Genomic DNA, 18891 nt, shown 5'->3' with positions numbered 1-18891 from the left:
CTTATCTCTACCTTCCCATATATGCTAAACCAGTCCTATCCCTCCTACCTTTCTAAGACTCTCCCATTTATCCCTTCCTTCTTCTTCACTATGACTCCTTTTTCACTATCATTAAAATCCCCAAGGCTTTGTCTTAGCCATGTAAGAGCATCCTCATCTGTGCAAGGTCTCTCCTTAAAGTAAGAGAGCGTTCCATTATCTAATGCTGCACAACATCCTTGACATTACTGTTCGTTGTCAAACATGGCTCGAAAGGTGCCAGAAAGCGATCCCGATTGGATGCAAGACCCTTTTCAGAGGGTAAACACTCGGGAAAGCAGTAGGAGTTGTTGTATGTAAAACAGAATTTTAACTAATCGATTCCTTCTGAGAAGCGGAAATAGAAACACTTCACATCAGGTACAACCTGTCTCTCAGACTCTCTTAGAGAAAATTCCTCCTTTAATACATCTTTAACAAAGGCTGTACAGCCCCTGTTACCTCTTGATTAATATCTTTCTAACCATTCCATTCTAGAAGGCTTTCGCATCTGATTTAGGAAAGCTGATCTGCTGCCAGACAAAGCACTCCTTGCACATTTAGAGGTGATCCACCTGTTTCAGTAGATCTTGAGAACCAGGCATTCTGAAAAGACATGGACTCTATTTATCATTAAAAAGGAGAGACACGTGGAGATGGAACATTCTGCTATCCCATTACCACTAATGTCAAGGAACTTCTCATTTGTTTGTGAAATTGAATGAAGGCACTCAATCTTCACTTTGATACACCCTTTCTTTTTGCACAAGTCCAAAAACACCTGACATACAATCACTTCTGACCTGAGTTAGACTTCAACCACACACTACCCTCTGCATGTACCCATGCTCTAGAACGTGGCTACTTGTAAGCATTTTCCCAGAGGCCACAAAGTGTGGTCTGTGGTGTGTCCGAGGGCTGCATTGATGCCAACATGGTGTGAGTGGGGCTTTTTGAGGAGAGGAGTTAAGGTGGGTGCTATCGCTAGCTTGGGAGATTCAATTGTAAAAAAGAAGTAACTTGATTATCGAATTGGAATGAAATAGAATTGCAAAATGTGAAACCAGAAAACCTGGGATCAGTTCTTGCTTCCCTATTTGACCAAATTGTGTGATCCTAGACAATTGTCTAATTTCACTTTGCCTCCTTTTTGTTCATTATGACATATAAGATCACCTTGAAATACATGAGTTCAGGATATATGCTGTACAAAACCTTCTCTTGTATTTGATTTAATAAACTCTAATGTTATCTATGTATAATAACAATCCAGACCACACAGAAGGTTCTATGTGACAACTAACTTGCCTCCTACTTCACTATTGGTATTGTTGTCAGGGTGGTTGAAGGTATGAATGTTCCTAAATTCATTGTTTAAAACTATCAGTTTAAAAATACTTCTGGATGCACTGATATGATCTGATGTACTAAGGTGACATGTATATGCAAGTTAATTAAATATGCTTTTTTGAATTTTGATTAGACTTTATCATATTTTTACATTTGTCGCAAAATGTCTCAAAAAAAGAATGCTTTCCTAAATTCAAACGGTGCAGGACACATTATCTGTTTCTTCTCTCTTTCTTCAGTTAGTTTAAATAAACGCTTGACATTTATTTGACATCTTTCTGAATGTTACTGCTCGATCAAGTAAAAAGCAGTCCAGTATAGCTGTTCCCCTGGGGCTCACATGTGAAGGTCAGTAGGGCCTAATGCGGTTCCTGGGCCGTAGTTTGAGTAGCACTGTTGTAGAATTTAGGCCACTTGGATATGGTAATGGAAAGAAAGAAATGGAAGATACATTAGTGGTAGATTTTATTACACAAAAGTTAATAATGATAAAGTTATTCCATGGACAGGAAGTGTATATATGAGAGATCTGTGATAGTGTTTTTGAAGGAAAGGGTGTAGAAAGTGAACAGTTTAAGTAGAAGAGAAGCTTAGTTCTATGTTTATATGGTTTACATATGTGTACATGTTTTGTACATTTGTCCTTTGTGTATAGGTGGTGCATTTAGAGAGTGTGATTGCTTCTTGTGTGTATCTCTTTCACTCTTACCACCTTTTTGTTATTGAATATTGTCACCATAAGGAATTGTGACTCAATAGATCAAGATGTTTTCCAATGTCACTAGTGTCAGCAGCAGCAGTCTCACATCTTTACTCAAAATGTTTTCTTCTTTCTTTGTGCTTATCAATGCAGCTAAGACAGAAGTATGGAGACGTGTTCACAGTGTATTTGGGCCCTCGCCGTGTCATTGTAGTGTGTGGCTATAAAGCTGTAAAGGAGGGTTTGATTGATCAGGGAAATAACTTCAGTGGAAGAGGAACAGCACCAACATTTGATAAAGTTTACCAGAATTATGGTATGTATGATTTCCTTTTTTCAAGCAATGTTGCCATTGTGCTATGGCTGATGTTATCTAGTGTCCTAAAATACTGAAATATATAGAGCCTTTCATAGCTTCAACATTATGATAAGTGCAGAAAACACCCAAATGTTAATTCAATCAATGCCAAACTGGCTGTGATTACAGTGATAAGTGGCAGACACTAACTTGGAAAAATGTTTTTTGCACCTGTTATTCTTATATTATTTATTTGTTTTACAGAGGCAGTAACTACCAGCCGAAAGCTATTGGTATCTTCCTGTGTAAAACTCTTAGCAAGTGCAATTTACACTAATTTCCCAATGGGAGTTAGGCTAAAAAAGGAGATGACTGCTTAAAAGAAAAGGTGTCTGGATTTCGTTTTTGTTGGCATTAGGACTTCGTGCACGTTACCATTGCTAATCCATGTTGACCTTCTTGTGCTCTCTACTATAGTAATATTGGATATTCATAATTGGCACATTTAATTCACGTATAAGTCCCTAGTAAACTGGTACTACATGTACCCAGGGCTGATAAATTAAATGTGACTGGTAAGCCTGCAGCTCTTATTGTGCAACTCACAAAATTAGCCCTTTAAATCCTATTTCAGGTCTGCCATTGCAGCATGCAGTGCAGTTTTAAACTGCCAACTTGACCTCACAAAATAACCTTTTTGACAGGCTTAAACCTTCATTTTTTTAATACATATATCACCCCTAAAGCATGCCCTAAACAGTACACTGGGTATGGTGCATTGCATTCAAAAACCGGATTGCATATCCAGGTAGTGAAAATCTTCTAAATGGGTTTTTCACTACTGCAATGCCTACATCTCCCATATGATAACATTGGGTTACATTAGTACATTTAATAAGTGCTAACATTTGATTGGGAACAGGTAGGATTGGAATGTTTGGTGTCAAATGAATGGTAATTTAAAGACCTCTTTAATGTTAAAGTCAGATTTTAAATCACAATTCTAAAAATGCTACTTTTAGAAAATTGGCGTTTTCTTGCCTTAACCATTTGGTGCCAGCAGCCTGTGTCCTTGGTCACATGACTGTGAATAGCTTGGCAGTTGACCTTTGTGTATTCCCGCCAGATTGTGAGACAAAGGTAGACTATGTGTTGGCAGTATGGGCCATCCTGCCAGGATTGGAGGGGTGGAGCTGTTCCTTGCCCCACTTATATTTCAATGGGCTGCCTCCAGCCCACTCACAAAGGAACCTGACACCAGTCTTTTGTCACTCTAGATCTACTTGGAGCCTGGGCAGGGGAAGGAAGAAGCATTCCAGAACCAGAAGTGAGGGGTAGCCTATAAATTCCCCCATACATATTGGACCCTCAGACCAACTATTCAGTATACTCGTGAACCTGCAGAGAACATCAGAGGGACTACCTTGCACCCCCAGAGGACTGCCCTACATCTTGAGGCTTACCCTGTACTTTAAAGGACTATCCAGCTGTTTGAGGCTTGCCTTAGAGAACTACCCTGCTACTTGAGGCCTCTCTTGCTCCTTGATCCCAGGACTACTAGAGTGACTCCAAGTGCTAGTTGGCTGGTCTCCGAAGGGAGCTTCAGGGACATAGCATGCTGCTGACACTTTAGAACCCTGCACCTGTCCTCTGCTGGAGTGAATTCTGACCTCTGAAGTAGTGCCCCACCAAGGCCTGGACCCTTGGTGGTGATGCTGAAGGTGCTGCTCATGATTAAGCCTAAAAGTTGGGATCTTAAAACATGTTTACCAAAAAGTGGACTGAGAACCAACATAAGACGGGGACCTCCCTGCTTGTCGATCTACCCAAGGAGCAACTCCTGTTGGCCCGACTCCTCAGTAGCTCCTGCTACGTTCTTCTCCACAGCAGCAAATCCTGTTCAGTGAGACCTAGTACCGAAGGTATCATCCCTTGTGGAGTCCTCATTGGATACCGTCTGCAGCTACATCCCGCTGAACATTTCCGATTTTCCAATAATGACAAAGTCCGGAGGTAGAAATATATTTACTGTGACTCTCTGACGACAATGCCTCCTCTTCAGACACTGCTGGCTGCCTTACCCAGCTGAACTTTACCTTCTCAGGGACTTTTCTTCAAGAATTGTTTTACTCAAAGCAAGCAGAGACCGGGCACAATCCACCTTCTGTAGTTGTACCGGGCTCCTTCGCAGCAGGCCTTAACTTTTGACTTTACCCCAGTCTTGTGAGACCTGATACCCGTGGCTAGCACTTTGTTTTTTTAGGCGCTTTTCAACACTTTAAAACTTTGAAAACGTAGAACTCTAGCTCTACTGATTGGATTTACTTTTGCTTCGGTGTTACTTTGTCTATTACATTTTCCTCTTTTGTTTTAAATTAGTGTGGGATTTTTCTTGTGTTGTGTTTTTACTTTTACTGTTTGTGTGTTGCATAAATACTGTACCCAGGACCTCTAAGTTAAGCCTACCTACCAAAGGTTAATTTATTGAGTTATGTGGCTCACCCTCCACAGGGATTGTGGTTTTTGATTGAATAGGGTTTTCACCCTCTAAATCAATATTTCTCACACAGGCTGTTCTGAAGTCCTGATTTCGGCTCATTTGAAGCTTCAAGCTCAGCCAGTGATCCAGGCAGTCAAATAAATTCACTGACACGTCCCACTTTATTACTCCTTGTTCACAGACTAAAAGAAAGGCTAGTGGCCTTCCCACGGATTAGTAGGTGTGACCATTTTTTCATCTGGTTGCTCTCTCTGGAAGGTGCAAGGGCCATTTGTGAGCAAGCAACCAGATTTCAAGTCTCTGTTACCAGTGGGGTGAATAACTTACCAGAATTCCACCATGCAATTCTCTCCATGCCAAATGGTCCTTCGAATACAAGCAGCATTTCATCTTGCAAGGCATGGCTAGTTTTTGCTTTCAGCTATGCATGGTAAAAGCAAATGAGCATGGTGCCCTGGGAGACCAGGTGGGTGATAATTTGAACCTTCAAGCTCAGCCAGAGCTCCAAGACATCAGATACATTCAGTCAAACTTCCTGTATGTTACACACTGTGCATAGACTTCAAGACCGTCTAGTTGCTTTCTTCCACACTAATAAGGAGAAGATGGGAGTAACCTGCTTTTCATCTGTTTGCTCTCTAGTATGGTGCAAGGACTCTGGCTACCTTTTACAAGCAACCAGATGCTCAGTCTCTGATTTTGGCTCGGTGGAAATCTCTGACTGGACACAGCAGGCCATGTGGTGCTGGCTCCGGTGCTTGGGCTTCATTTGCTGGCCTGTCCATCAGAAAGTGCCCATAACAGGGCTCCATAGGGCCCCAATGTCTCCCTGTTTAGTGGGGTGGAAAGCTCTAACTGGGCCCTTGTCTGAGCTCTGTTGGGTCTTCCATGTGTGGTCAGACTAGAGCCCATGTCCTGGCCCGGCTCTACCATTTGGCCTGCAGCATCTCTCCGACTCATAAATAATGACAACCTCAAGCAAGTTAACATCACACAGAGTTCTCCCCATACACCCAGACAACTTAAATGCATACTGCTCAACTGCAGATCAGCCAGCTAATACGCCTCCGATATCTTCGACCTCATTCATTACAATGAGATAGATATTATTATCCTCACTGAAACCTGGTTGAATACCTATTCCACTCCTTTCCTAGACCTCCTAGTGCCTCCTTCCCATGACATAATTCATCTCGACAGAGCGAAGAAGCTGGGTGATGGCCTAGCAGGTATTCATCGGAATACACTCTCGGTCTCTCATTCTGAGTCCTCTACACCTTCCTCCAGTGAATACCTCTGTCTCAACATTTCAAGTAACCACCTCCCAGTATGTAAACTACATACATTCTATCACCCCCAGGTGACAATCTCTCCTTCATCGACCAGTTAATGGAAATCATCTCCTGAAATGTCAATTCCGTAGTGTCCCAAATCTTCCTCGGTGATTTCAACCTTCACTGGTCTAACCCCTATGAACAAGCTGTCACGTGCCTTAAATCTTTCCTAGATGATTACGAGCTGATTCAATACTGTGACCGGCCAATGCATAATAAAGGAGAAATCATGGATCTCATCATCTCCAAAAGAAATGCCATCTCACTGGACAACATCTCCCCTTGTGACTGGTCCGACCATCACATCATCCTCTTTTATATTAACCGGAAGGCTCAACCGAAGAAGCTGAAGGTATGCAAAAGGGACCTTAGACATCAACACAGCTGAACTAGCAACCCAATGTAAATCTGCCCTTTCCATCCAAGCTGACTTGTCTGAGGGTCATGTACTCACAGACTTTTACAATTATATGATATCATGTATCATGGATTCCATGGCACCACTCCCCCCAAAAAAAATGTCTCAATAAAAATCCCCAAACCATGGTTCAATGACAACCTAAATTCTGAACGATGCAAATTGAATGATCTAGGACGTCCAAACCATCCTTGGATCAAATAAAAGTCCCTAGATCATTAAGGAGTTCCTATAACAAACAAATCAAGAGCGCCAAGGCCGACTACTTCAGATCCCAACTTAACCAAATCGCCCCAAGAAACTTTTTGAAATTGTTAAACAACTCGGTTGATGCACCCATTCGCTTTGACCAAGGTCTCAGCCCACCCTCATGTGACGCTCTGGCTGCTTTCTTTACCGAGAAAGCAAGACACATCAATATCGAACTGGATTCTAAGAAAGCTTCTTTGTCATCCCATTCATTTGCACACCCTCCGTCCAGCTCTGAACAGCTTGAACCAGCTAGTCTGAGCACCAAGAACAATGCCTCATGGGGCACCTTTACTCCTGTCAGCAAGAGAGACATTAACAAAATTCTTCAGAGTATCAACCCATCCAATCATGTTAGTGGCCTATTACCACCCTCCATCTTCAAAGAAATCAAGGAAGTTGTCACCCATCTTTGGACAAAGATTATCAATGCCTCACTGTCTCAAAGCACGATCCCTGATTGCCTAAAAGCAGCTCAGGGCTCACCTAGTCTAAAAAAAATTAATGGTGATAGTTCCGACCTTAAAAACTTCCGTCCTATCTCCAACATCACTACTCTGGCCAAACTCCTTGAAAAATGCGTCCAATCTAAACTCTGCGCTTACATTGAGAATTTCCAACTCCTAGACCAACACCAATCTGGCTTTCGGAGTGGACACAGGACGGAATCTGCTCTCTTTCACGTTATCGATGACATTTGAAAAATGCTCGACCACAATGGATCTTGCCTCCTAATCCTCCTTGACCTTTCCTCTGCATTTGACACTGTAAATCACGACAACCTCTTATCTATTTTGGAGCACAGGATGGGCCTCTCCGGTCTGGTATTGCAATGCTTCTTTTCCTTCCTCCACCACAGATCACAAAGAATAAAAGTGAACCATTCCCTATCCCAGCTCACGGCAGTATCCATGGGGATTCCACAAGGGTCTGCCTTATCGCCCATACTTTTCAACTTATTCTTGGAACCACTGGTAATGCATTAAACTCAATGAACATTTTCTTCCATATGTACTCGGAGGACCCGCACCTCTACCTGAAATTCTCCTCCCCGGAAAACCTTATAACATTCAACACTACCCTCATGAATACCCAAAACTGGCTAACCGAGAACCACCTCCTACTCAACACCTCCCAAACCAAATTTCTGCTCATTTCTCCTCCGAATCATACTCCCAAGCTAGACCTCTGGATGAACCATCTCACTGCCTTCAACTGCTCCCCCTCATTATTGAATCACCAGATGAGATTACTCAGGAATCTCAAACCCTTCCTTCCACAAGCTGACTTCAAGCAGGTGATCCAAGCGCTGGTTTTGCCGAGGCTAGACTATGGCAGTGCTACGCTCTGTGGCTTCCATCAATATACCTTGGCCCCACTTAGGGCTACATTGAATGCTGCAGCCAGACTGTCCAAGGGCACAAAAAGAAATGCGCACATTGTCTCCGTCTTAAAATCTCTAAATCGACTGCCTTTTGAAGCAAGAATACAGCTAAAGATTGCCTGCCTGCCTGTCCCACAAAGCTCTCCATTTTGAAACCCCCAAGTATCTTGTCCAAAAGCTAGAATTATCTGGAGGTGGTAGACCCTCAACAAGCGCTAACTCCTTCCTACAGAAACTTCAGATATTTCACAAAAAGAGAACTTGTCAAAGAGCTTTCTCTGGATCTGCCCCGAGGATCTGGAACTCTCTCCCTCCTGACGTTCGCAGACTCACCTCTACGGTTGCTTTCAAACTGGAAGCAAAAAGATTCCTTCGAAGCAAGTTCTTACCTTAATTGGTTTGGATCTTCTGCTATACAATACTAGACGTATACCTTCATATCTTGTACTGATTTATTGTATATTTTTATTTTATTTAATCTTTTCTTCTCCTCCCAGATCCGCTATTTTTAGCCACTGTGTGGCTTTTATGCACCCTTGTAACTGTCTTGTTGATTTGTATTTGACGCCTGTACATCCCTGATCAGCTGTAACTTGGCACCCTTTGTAACTATCTTGTTGATTTGTATTTGACGCCTGTAAATCCTGATCATCTTTATTGTGAAGCACTCTGATATCCCTTGGGATCTTGTTCGCCCTTTATAAAACTTTATAAATAAATAATGCTGGTCCTTTTCAAGCGCAAACAGAAACTCCTCAACATGCTGGGAACACCCAGAGGGCTGTGCTGCCCTGGAGGTCCCGATGAGGGCTTATTTGAATCCTCAAGCCCAGTCCAAATATTTCCAGTCACTAGATATAGATGAAATAAAAGAAAGACTTGTGGCCTTCCACTGGAGTAGTAGGAAGAGGGTGCCTATGACCAATTTATCATCGCTGTGATTACCCTGACTGATCTGCCTGGGGCTCCTTGGGGACTCAGTTCAGGGCACCTTCAAGCCCTTGAATATGCTCTTCCATGAGCATGCCATCTAGTAGAGTAAGCACAGAATTGAAGCAGACATCATGGGCAGTGCGGCATGCTTGGAGATGGTCTACTAGATTGCGGGTACTTGGTCAGTTTAGAGATGGACTTCATGGCCAGCCTTGGCTGTTGTTTCACACAAAGAGCTTCTATGCCTGGGATTGTCCTATATGTGGGTCTCCCTTTAGTGGAGCTCCTCTCAGAGGTCTCCTCGCCCAGCAAAGCAAAAGACAAGCAGTCTGGTACATCGCACCCCTAGTTATATGTGCAGAGTAGATGGGGTCATGTGGTGTTAGCTGCAGATACCACCTAGTGGTCCAGGCCCCATATGGCACTTGTTACCCGACTTTACCCAGGGCATTTCTAGAGCCACTCAGAATAACTTATCAACGGTGACACCACTACCTATGCCAGTATTCAGGCCAGAACTCCTCAGTCTTTCTCAGGGTGCGGACTAGTCTGGGCTTATGATGCCTGTGTGATCGACCTGTCCACCCAGTCCCAGCGGTCAGACAGGACACGTATGCTCTCGAAGGGTGATAATGCCAGTCTGGAATGGACACTTTTCCACCAGCTGGCATGGCTAACTGGTAGATCCTGCCAGAAGCATATGCTTCTCTCAAAGATTAACCCATGTGAATGAAAGCACACAAGGCTGGGACAGTCAAATTGCTAATTGCTCATTAAATCAATTATTTGATAGCTCCATCTGTTACTTGGCTAACTGGAAGACATGCAGATGAGCGCTGATCCCTCAGGATGTGTGCGTTTTCTAGACCAAAACCAATCTAGACTTAACTGGCCACATTGGTGACTCAAGATAACCTCGGCCCAATCACATATAACACGTAGAAGGAGAGAGAGTTGGGCAGAAATTGTAGGGGATACTTTTGAAGCACTGATACCAACAGTTGGAATATCTCTGAATGCACACACAATTAGAAACTTGTCTACAGTAGTGGATCGCTTATCAACAAGCAACGCTGGAGGATTTTTATTAGTAAATATAGAAATGTTTGCCATGCGAGCCATGGTGATGCCAAATTGACTTGCCCTTGATAATGTTTTGGCCAAAGAGGGTGGAGTCTGTGGAATGCTGAAGGTTCAAAATTGTTGTATTTATATTCCTGATGAAAGTCAAGATTTAAAGACATACATAAAGAATATAACTGATTTGCACAAGGAGATTGTTCCATTGGAGGTTGAAAGTGTTTGGGAGAAGATTGGAAAAGGGTTCTCTACTATTAAGAACTTTTTACTAAAATTAGGTAGTACATTTATTGGTAAGATTTTAATTCCAGTACCATGTGTGATATTTTTAATATTAATTCTGAGATTAGGATGTTTATGTGGTAAAAGAAGAAACTTACAAAATCATATAAAAAGAGAAGCTGCTAAGAAAAGAGAGAAAGAAAGAAAGGAAAGAGAAATGGAAGATGTAGAATTAGAAGAATGGAAAGAGAATGTGTATAAAAATCCAAGAGAGGATGAAACAGGGGAAACAATCACGTGACCTGAACAAAACTTAAGAGAACTGAATGCATTTCTATTATAAATATTATCAAAATTTAAGGGATTTATGGTGATATTAAAAATCACCAAAGGGGGAATTGATGGAGCAGGTAAAGCAAAATTTTGTATACCTTCTCTATTTTGCATGAAAATACTAATTACGTAATCGATTTATATTATAATTTGAATTAACTAGATGCTGTGTCATACTAACCAACAATTTGCATTTTTTGGTAAACACAAATTACACGCGGGACTCATTGCTATTTGCATGGCAGAATAACTCTAATAACTAATTGTGGTAGTGTGGCGATAGAATATTGCCTGATTCATGTTGCTTTGGTGACGTTTGCGTTCCTGTTAGGACTGAATGGTGAGTTTATCGCTTTAAATGTCGCTATAAGCTAGGAAAATACTAATACATAAAGGGATTAGTGAGGGTTTAACATTAGAATCTTCATTTCCGCACATTAATTACACTTTTGTGTTTGTTTTGCTTAAGTTGGCATTCGGGCCTACCAAGCCATGACATTCAAAATGGAGTTCAGAAGTGGCCACCGTCTCGTGAGCGCGATGTCTACTGCGCAAACTCGGATGACTCCGTTGATCTCCAGGCATCGTCAATTCAGAGCACAGTGTTTCTGGTCAAGGATAGGAACATGGAGGACTGCCAAACTTCAGTCAGTGAAAATCAATGCAGGAAACAATGATCTTCCACAACCAGGAAACAACAATGTTGCATGATTATGACATAAACCGAGGAAGTGACCGAGCACTTCTCTGAGAACCAAAGTCTCTGGGAAAGTCGGATGATGTTAAAATTTTCTTCAAATGAATCAATCAAAACTCATTATTGCCGAAGAAATGTTTCATGTTACTCAGAATTTTATTATAAAAAGGGTAGTAGAATAGGGAGGAGTTATCACGCACCCCTTTCACCCCACAGGCGATGACGGATGAGCTACATGCTTGCACAACTTTTGGTCCTTTAGAGATCTTTGGGACTGTGTTGTGCTGAGCAAAGAACTTTCCCGGACTTTTGAGTCTTGGCCTGCTTCTATTGAGACAACTGATCAGAGAATTTGGTTTCTGCAGAGCCAATTGAATTATAAAAGACCCCGATAGCATGAATAAATATAAATATAAAATGTCATGCGATTTGTGTTGATTGACTAAAATTCTAATTTGATTAACCGAAATGCTAAATATATAATTGCAAACAAGATTTTAGATAAACAAAAAATTTGATTAACAGAAATTATGACTTTGTGGTTTTTCCATTAGGTGACTAGAGGATTCTGAAGCTTTAATGTGTTTTAGCTGGTTCTAAATCACCATCAACCAGTCCAACTAATTGGTCCGTCGACCAAGTGGGGGACTGCCTTGATGTTAAGGTCAGGATCTTATAGGTGGTGATGTAAATATGTATATTCTGTAATATAATTTTTCTTCCCTATAGGTAATAAGGTACCTCCCCGCATTTCCAGCGCATCATTCCTCCTGTGTGCAGACTTGTGAGAGAAAACGTATATGTGTTGGTGTTATGGGCCCCACCAATGAATGCATGTGTGAATGAGTAAGAGTGATGACGGGGCTGTGACGCAGGGAGGATATGTATATTTGCCCCCTTTTCGCGCTGGATCAACATCACTGGGGTGTACTGATGAAAAAGGTGATGTTGTTCCAGATCCCAGGTGCATAGATTGAAAAGGTCATATTGTCTTTTTCTTTTTTAGTCTTCTTATTCTACAGTTTATGGTATCTTGGCTGCAAATGGGGAACCACTATAGTTGGTGAGATTGCCTGCAAGATATGCACGGGTGCTGATTTTGATGGCTTTGTAAATGATGCAGTTGATTATGAAGATGGTGTGGGCCGCAAAGGGAGCCAATGGAGTTTTATCACAATATGGGTGATGTGGTCACATTTCTTCAGGCCCTGGATGAAATTTGTTGCAGTGTGCAGGATTCCCTCAAGGGGGGCAGTGTGGAGCTTGGGAGGCAATGGATAGGGCATTACCACCATCCAGATGCAATATTACAAGGGTTTGACTGTAGTTTTGATGTTTCTTAATAGAAGAAATGGTTTGATTTTCTTTGGAAGAGAAAGATAATATGACAGGGTTTTTTTCAATTGGGTTTTTTGAGAGTGAGGCTGGTGTTCAAGGAGAATCCGAGTGATTTGGATTTCAGTGACAGTTGGAATTTAAAGCTGTCAAGGTTCATGTCTTTGAGCCATGTTTATACTGTATCTTGTTTGTTGTATTGGGAAATAATAGGAATTTTGCGTTGGTTGGCTTGAGCTTTGGGTAGGCGTTGGACATCCAGGCCTGGATGATGTTCAGGAAGTACTTGAGGCATTAGTTGTTTGAAACAGAGAAAACTTTCAAGTAGAGTTGTATATCATCAGCATATTGGTGAATCGTGATGCTGTTATCTGTGAGTAGAGTGCCAAGTGGCTCCATGTAAAGGTTGAAGATGACGGGAGACAGTATGGAATCCTAGGGGACTCCATAGGTTGTAGGAATCTTTTGTGACCTAGAAGTGTTCATGTGAATAAACTAGAGTCTGTTGGAAAGGTAGGAGGAGAACCAGTGAAGGACATTGCCGGTGAGTTGCATTCATGACTCATAGGTGTGTATAAGGGTAGAATGGTTGACTGTGTCAAGAGAAGCAGAGAGGGCCAGCAATTTCTGGAGGCATGGTCCATCTTCATCTTTGGTCAAGAGAGCGTTGGCTATGATGTGTAAGGTGGCAGTCTCCATGCTGCAGCATGATTTCAAGCCAGACTGGTAGTCGTTCAGGAGATGGTATTGATGTGATCCTGGAGTTAAACAAAGACTGCTTTTTTAATGATCCTGTCGATGAATGATAGGTGAGTGATGGGCAAATAGTTGGTGATGTCATCAGGGTCTAGTGTAGGTTTCTTTAGGAGTGGAAAGATCGGACCAGTCCAGAGAGCTTCTGTAAAGATGCCTTGAGTGAGGGAGGAATTGATAATGGTAAATAGGGGTAAGAGAGCATCCCCAGAGAAAGCATTGATGAAGGAAGATTGTATGACAACAACTTCAAAAGAAATGGATTTAAGGGTGTTTATTATGCCAGGCAGATGTGGGAGGGATATGACTTAGAGGGCAGGAAGTGGTGGTTGTAAGAGAAGAACCAGGTTTAGTATTATCTATGCACTGTATGATCTTCTGTATTTTTCACTAAAAAATCGTTGGATGCCACTGCATTTTTATGTGAAGTAAGAGATATGTATTGTAACTTGCCCTTTTTACAATGCTTTCTTGTTCTGAACAGTGTATAGATTCTGTTGGCTTCCTTGATCGTGATGGTATAGTACTCTGCTTTGGCTAATGTGATGAGTTGTTTGCGTGTTGTGCAGATAGACTTCAATATCAAAAGGTCCTCGAGAGGTTTGTTTTTCTTCCATTTTCTTTCTTATCTGCAGATGGATCATTTATTGTCAGCAAGATGTTTAGAACACCATGGTGCTGAAGGCTTTGGCTTGCACTTACCTATTGTAATTGAGGCATGGACCTGCATAAAGCTTTCTAAGATATTTCTGAAGTTGTTTTAGAGGATGTTGGCATTGGACATGGAGTTGATTGGGTGAAAGAGGAGTTGAAGCAATATTGTAGTATCTTCTTGTTATAGTTATAATTTTTCCTGTTACCTGTTTCCTGGCTGATCAGCCAGTGTGGGTGTTCTGTATGAAATGTTGGTTTGATGGACATTTGTGGAATGCTTGGGTGCCTGGTGTGAGTGTTGACAGTTGGAAAATGGGCTGTGCAGCAGGCAAGCTGCTCCTGGTGGGGCTGCTATCACTGATGTCATGTGCTTAGTAAATAACTTACAAAGACGCTACTCGGCTACGTCTACTTCATCACCTCTACGCATGGAACCTCACCACTACATTTTGGCGACAATCTGGAGAAAAACTCATGCTGTACAGCAGGTTTCAATGAAGATTAAATATCACATGATAAAGAAGTCCTTAAAGCTAAAGAAACATTCAGAAACGACAGCACAAGCACATATGCAGGAACAAGATGTTCATAAATGAGCAGACTGCGTAAGTACATTTCCAGGAGGAAATCGTTCAAAAGAGACAAGACAGACAGCGCAAAGTAGGTTTGGATTTTTTTTTTACATGTCTTCTATTCGGAAACAAACTACCACAGACAGCTCAAGTACATTTCCAGGTGGTAGTGTTGACAAAAGGTACAAGATCCACAAGAAACAAGCGATATGTGCATCACAAGAAACTAAAGAGATTGGAGCAGCACACCTCACAGCCCCACCCGTGTTCCTCACATTGGACAGCCCCAGCCCAGGTGTGCTTTGCTCACAAACATCACTATTGTTGGACTTTGAAGAAGCATCTACCATCCAGTAGAGTATCCTGTGTTAACTCTGCATCCTTTAACATATTTTGGGAAAGTTTGTTTGTTTTCTACAACAAGTATGTGCAGCTACTTCTTCTCTACAGAAAGTCACTTTGTGTCTTTTGAATTGGCATTGACAGCATTGGATCGCAGGTACACGTTAGTTTTCAACATGGTGTCTTTTGAAAAATTGCAGTTTGCACGGTGTTTTATTTGGACCCTGGCAGCGGTTTGAGTTACATGGACATTCAGCCAATTTATCTGCGCCATGTGCCGAACATTTTGTGAGTTTTAAAAAATATATATATATATATTTTTTTTTCATGACTTTGTTGTCATCAGTATTTGTGACCGTTAAACCGCTAAATAGCGGATTCAAAGCGTGAGCACGAGTTAACTCGCTTATTCGTACCTTCACTTTTGAGTCGCACTGTCTTCTCCATGGCACCACTTGGACGTCTCTTCATCAGTGCGGCGCAGCTAGCTGCTTTGGGAAGCTTTGCAGCATGCCGCAACCACTAGTCACCCGGCGCTGCCATACAGACTGCCGCCATCTTGAGATTAGTGACAACACGCAGAGGGGCTAGGAATGGTGGTCACAAGTTTGGCTTGTTGTCTTGTGGTGAAATTCTGTTCTCCTTGTAGAGGAGGTACTGCAAGCTGTGGATGTCTTGCTATGTTTCCAGTACCTGACTGTGGTGAGGCGTTGGCTGCAGCATCAACCAGCTTTTGCTTCTCAATTAAGATATCATTTTCTGCTCTACTGGCAATTATCAATGTATGGAGGACGAAACAGTCGGTGTCTCGGTGTCTGACGTAAATTGTACTCTTCTGATTGGTACGAGGAGGAGTGGACAAGTTCTGGAGGTTAGAGGCTTATAAGCAGTGGACAAGTATTTGAAGGTATCTTTCTCTTATTTACGCTAGCAAGACAGCATCCGAATTCACAAACGACATCCTCCGAAAAAAAGATATGGACTTGTCGGTCATCCATTTCTGCTTAGAGGCAAATGCTTTTCGGTATGAAGTGCGTGCTACATGAGTTTATGCATACTATCTGTTCTTCAAGAAGAGCTCATTTTATTTTGTGTGGCTAAGATATATTTGTATGCCAGGATATTTCTGACCTTTCTTGTTATGCTGACATTTGGACATTCCATCTTTACATTGTACATTGTATGTTCTACTTGGGAATGTGTTTGTTGTTTTGTATGCCCATTTCTTTATGTTGGTGGGTGTATCGAGCCTTACAGGAGGGTGGTATATTGTTTTTTATGAGTTTTTGGCTTGTTTTAATTTTTTTTTGCAAAGCCTGTATCCCTTTCTTAAGGGATGGGAAGGGTTTTAGTTCCACTTCCACGTTGTATCCACTTTTTGCTTACATTTAGGTGTTGTTTAAAGGGTTGTCTTTCCCTTTTTCACTGTGTATGGGTGGTAGTCCCTTTTAACACAATGTTGTCATGTTCCGTATGTGTGTAGGTCACTTTGTGCTGCACGTTGGTCATGTAGTGTGCTTAATTCACTGTGCTCCACATTGGTCATGTAGTGTGTGAAGTCACCTTTTGCTTCACATTTTGTTTGTTGTAGTGGGTTTTAGTCCCATCTACGCAGTTTGTAGTGGTTGTTAGTCCCATATATGCAGTTTGTAGTAGGTGTTAGTCCCACCTACGCAGTTAGTAATGCATGTTAGTCCTATCTCCAGTTCGTGTTATGGGTCAGGATCCCATTTTGGCATGTATGGCCCCTTACATGAGGGTTGGCAAGTTGGGTTATGGTCCCTTCACCACATTATTCTTGATTTTGTTCCTTTCATAAGGAGTACGCATAAGTCCACCCATAGTGTTTGAATCAATTTTTTGGGAGTACGTACATGGGTGTGGTTCACCCATAGTGTTTGGGTTCTGGGGGTCCGTTACTCCCATGTTTCTCTTCACAGTGTTAGAGTTCTCAGAGTCTGTTTCCACTGTGTTTCTCTTCACAGTGTTTCACGTGTATTGCCATGTGGTGTTATCTCACTATTTGTCAGTGAGCTTAACATTCTTTTAACTTTCCTTTTGTTTTATTATTAACCCCTTCCCTGCTCATGACGGAACCACTCCATCATGAGCCACGGGCGCCGTGTGCTCATGACGGAGTGGTTCCGTCATGCTGCGGCCGTTGGCGGCCTCTCCGCCCACGCGGCGCTGATACCCCACCTGTGCGGGCGATTAGCGCGAGTGGGCAGAGTCGTGACGGAACCACTCCGTCATGAGCACAGCGCGCCCGTGGCTCATGACGGAGTGGTTCCGTCATGAGCATGGCGGCGCCGCGCTGCCCCCAAACCCCCCCAGCGCCACGGCAAAATTCATGCTGCGGCGAAGGGGTTAAAGGAGGAGGAAGTGTGATTGTTTGTTTGTATCTTTTCACTCTTCTTTCCTCCGTTGTTTAGTCCTTTTTCCCTCTCGTAATGTGGGTTTTACCATTCATCCCTGGGTTTTGGACTATTAACTTTATTTGTACATTGTTCTGTATAGTTGTTTTTAATTTTAGTATGGCTTAATTAATTTTCAATTTTAAGGGCAGAAGATAATTTAGTATCTTCTTGTTATGGTTACAATGTTCCCTGTTACCTGTTTCCTAGCTGCTCAGCCAGTGTGGGGATTCTGTATGGAATGTTAGTGTAATGGACATTTGTGGAATGCTTGTGTGCCTGGTGAGTGTTGAGAGTTGGAAGATGGGCTGAGCAGCAGGCAAGCTGCTCCTGCTGGGGCTGCTACCACTGATGTCATGTGCTTAATAAATAACTGACAAAGACACTATTCAGATACGTCTTCTTCATCACCTCTACGCATGGAACCTCACCCCTACTATTATGTTATCTATGGAGAAGTCTATGAAGGGTTGTTCTGTTTTTGCGTTAACCTTGGTTTGTTGGTAGTTAAGCATGTCTACTCTGTGGCATAGCTATAAGGGTTTGTGCTCAGGTATAAATTACTGAAGCCTTTGTCTGGACCTAAAAGTTTAAACTTTTATTAGTGCATTTTCTCACTCTATGAGACCTTCTAGAAGCTGAGTGGAGCAGCATTTAAATTAACAACTGATACCTATGTTCAAATTGAGATCATGTAGGCCATTGGATTAGTCGCAATACTTTTTAAAACACTAGCTCATGCCTCACCATTGCCTAGTCTCCTTGAACATTAGTATTCTTCACCAGAATCATTCAAAGCATATACTTTACTATGACTGATGAACATTAAAATCAGGACAATACAGGAGCACCAAAGCTGTTCAGAACAAAAAAAAGTTGAATAAATTCAAGAGGTGAAAATATATAGTACATATGTTTGCATGAGAATAAAAAGGAAATGCAAACAACTCCTGAAGGATATATAAAAAAACTCTCAACGGCGACTGACCAAATGTTCAGCACCTCAATCCCTATATGAAAGCTATAAGTGTCCTGTGCATCCACTTCCTGAGCTTGCCGCAGTTAAGCTCGACTAGCATTCAGCGAGACATATTCTGTTGATAAGAGGAATGTGCACCAGGGATGGAGTCAGAGTCATCAAATAAGTTCAGCAGTTTCCTTTATTGTAGAAAAATTCCTGTTATATTTATTTGCACCACGCTTGCGACTTGAGATATAGACTCCCACCTGACCTGTCAAGGGTTTTTATCAGCTTACTGTGGACTTACGTCTGGGAGATTAGTTTCTCTAAAGGAACACATTAGT

General features: G+C 42.0%; 1 protein-coding gene across 3 annotated transcripts in view; it reads left to right on the top strand.

Annotated features, from left to right (window-relative positions):
- LOC146798100 (cytochrome P450 2G1-like) overlaps nt 1-18891 on the top strand; it is a 437543-nt gene that overhangs the window by 72381 nt on the left and 346271 nt on the right. For all 3 annotated transcript variants that reach the window (XM_085625320.1, XM_085625318.1, XM_085625319.1), the window contains exon 3: nt 2222-2384. In XM_085625320.1, coding sequence (XP_085481446.1) covers nt 2222-2384 — 163 coding nt within the window. The remainder of the gene's footprint in view (nt 1-2221; nt 2385-18891) is intronic.

Source organism: Triturus cristatus, chromosome 9, assembly GCF_964204655.1.
Source record: "Triturus cristatus chromosome 9, aTriCri1.1, whole genome shotgun sequence".
NCBI lineage: Eukaryota > Metazoa > Chordata > Amphibia > Caudata > Salamandridae > Triturus > Triturus cristatus.
Note: the sequence above shows the minus strand (reverse complement) of the source record. Positions and strands in the feature narration are given on the sequence as shown.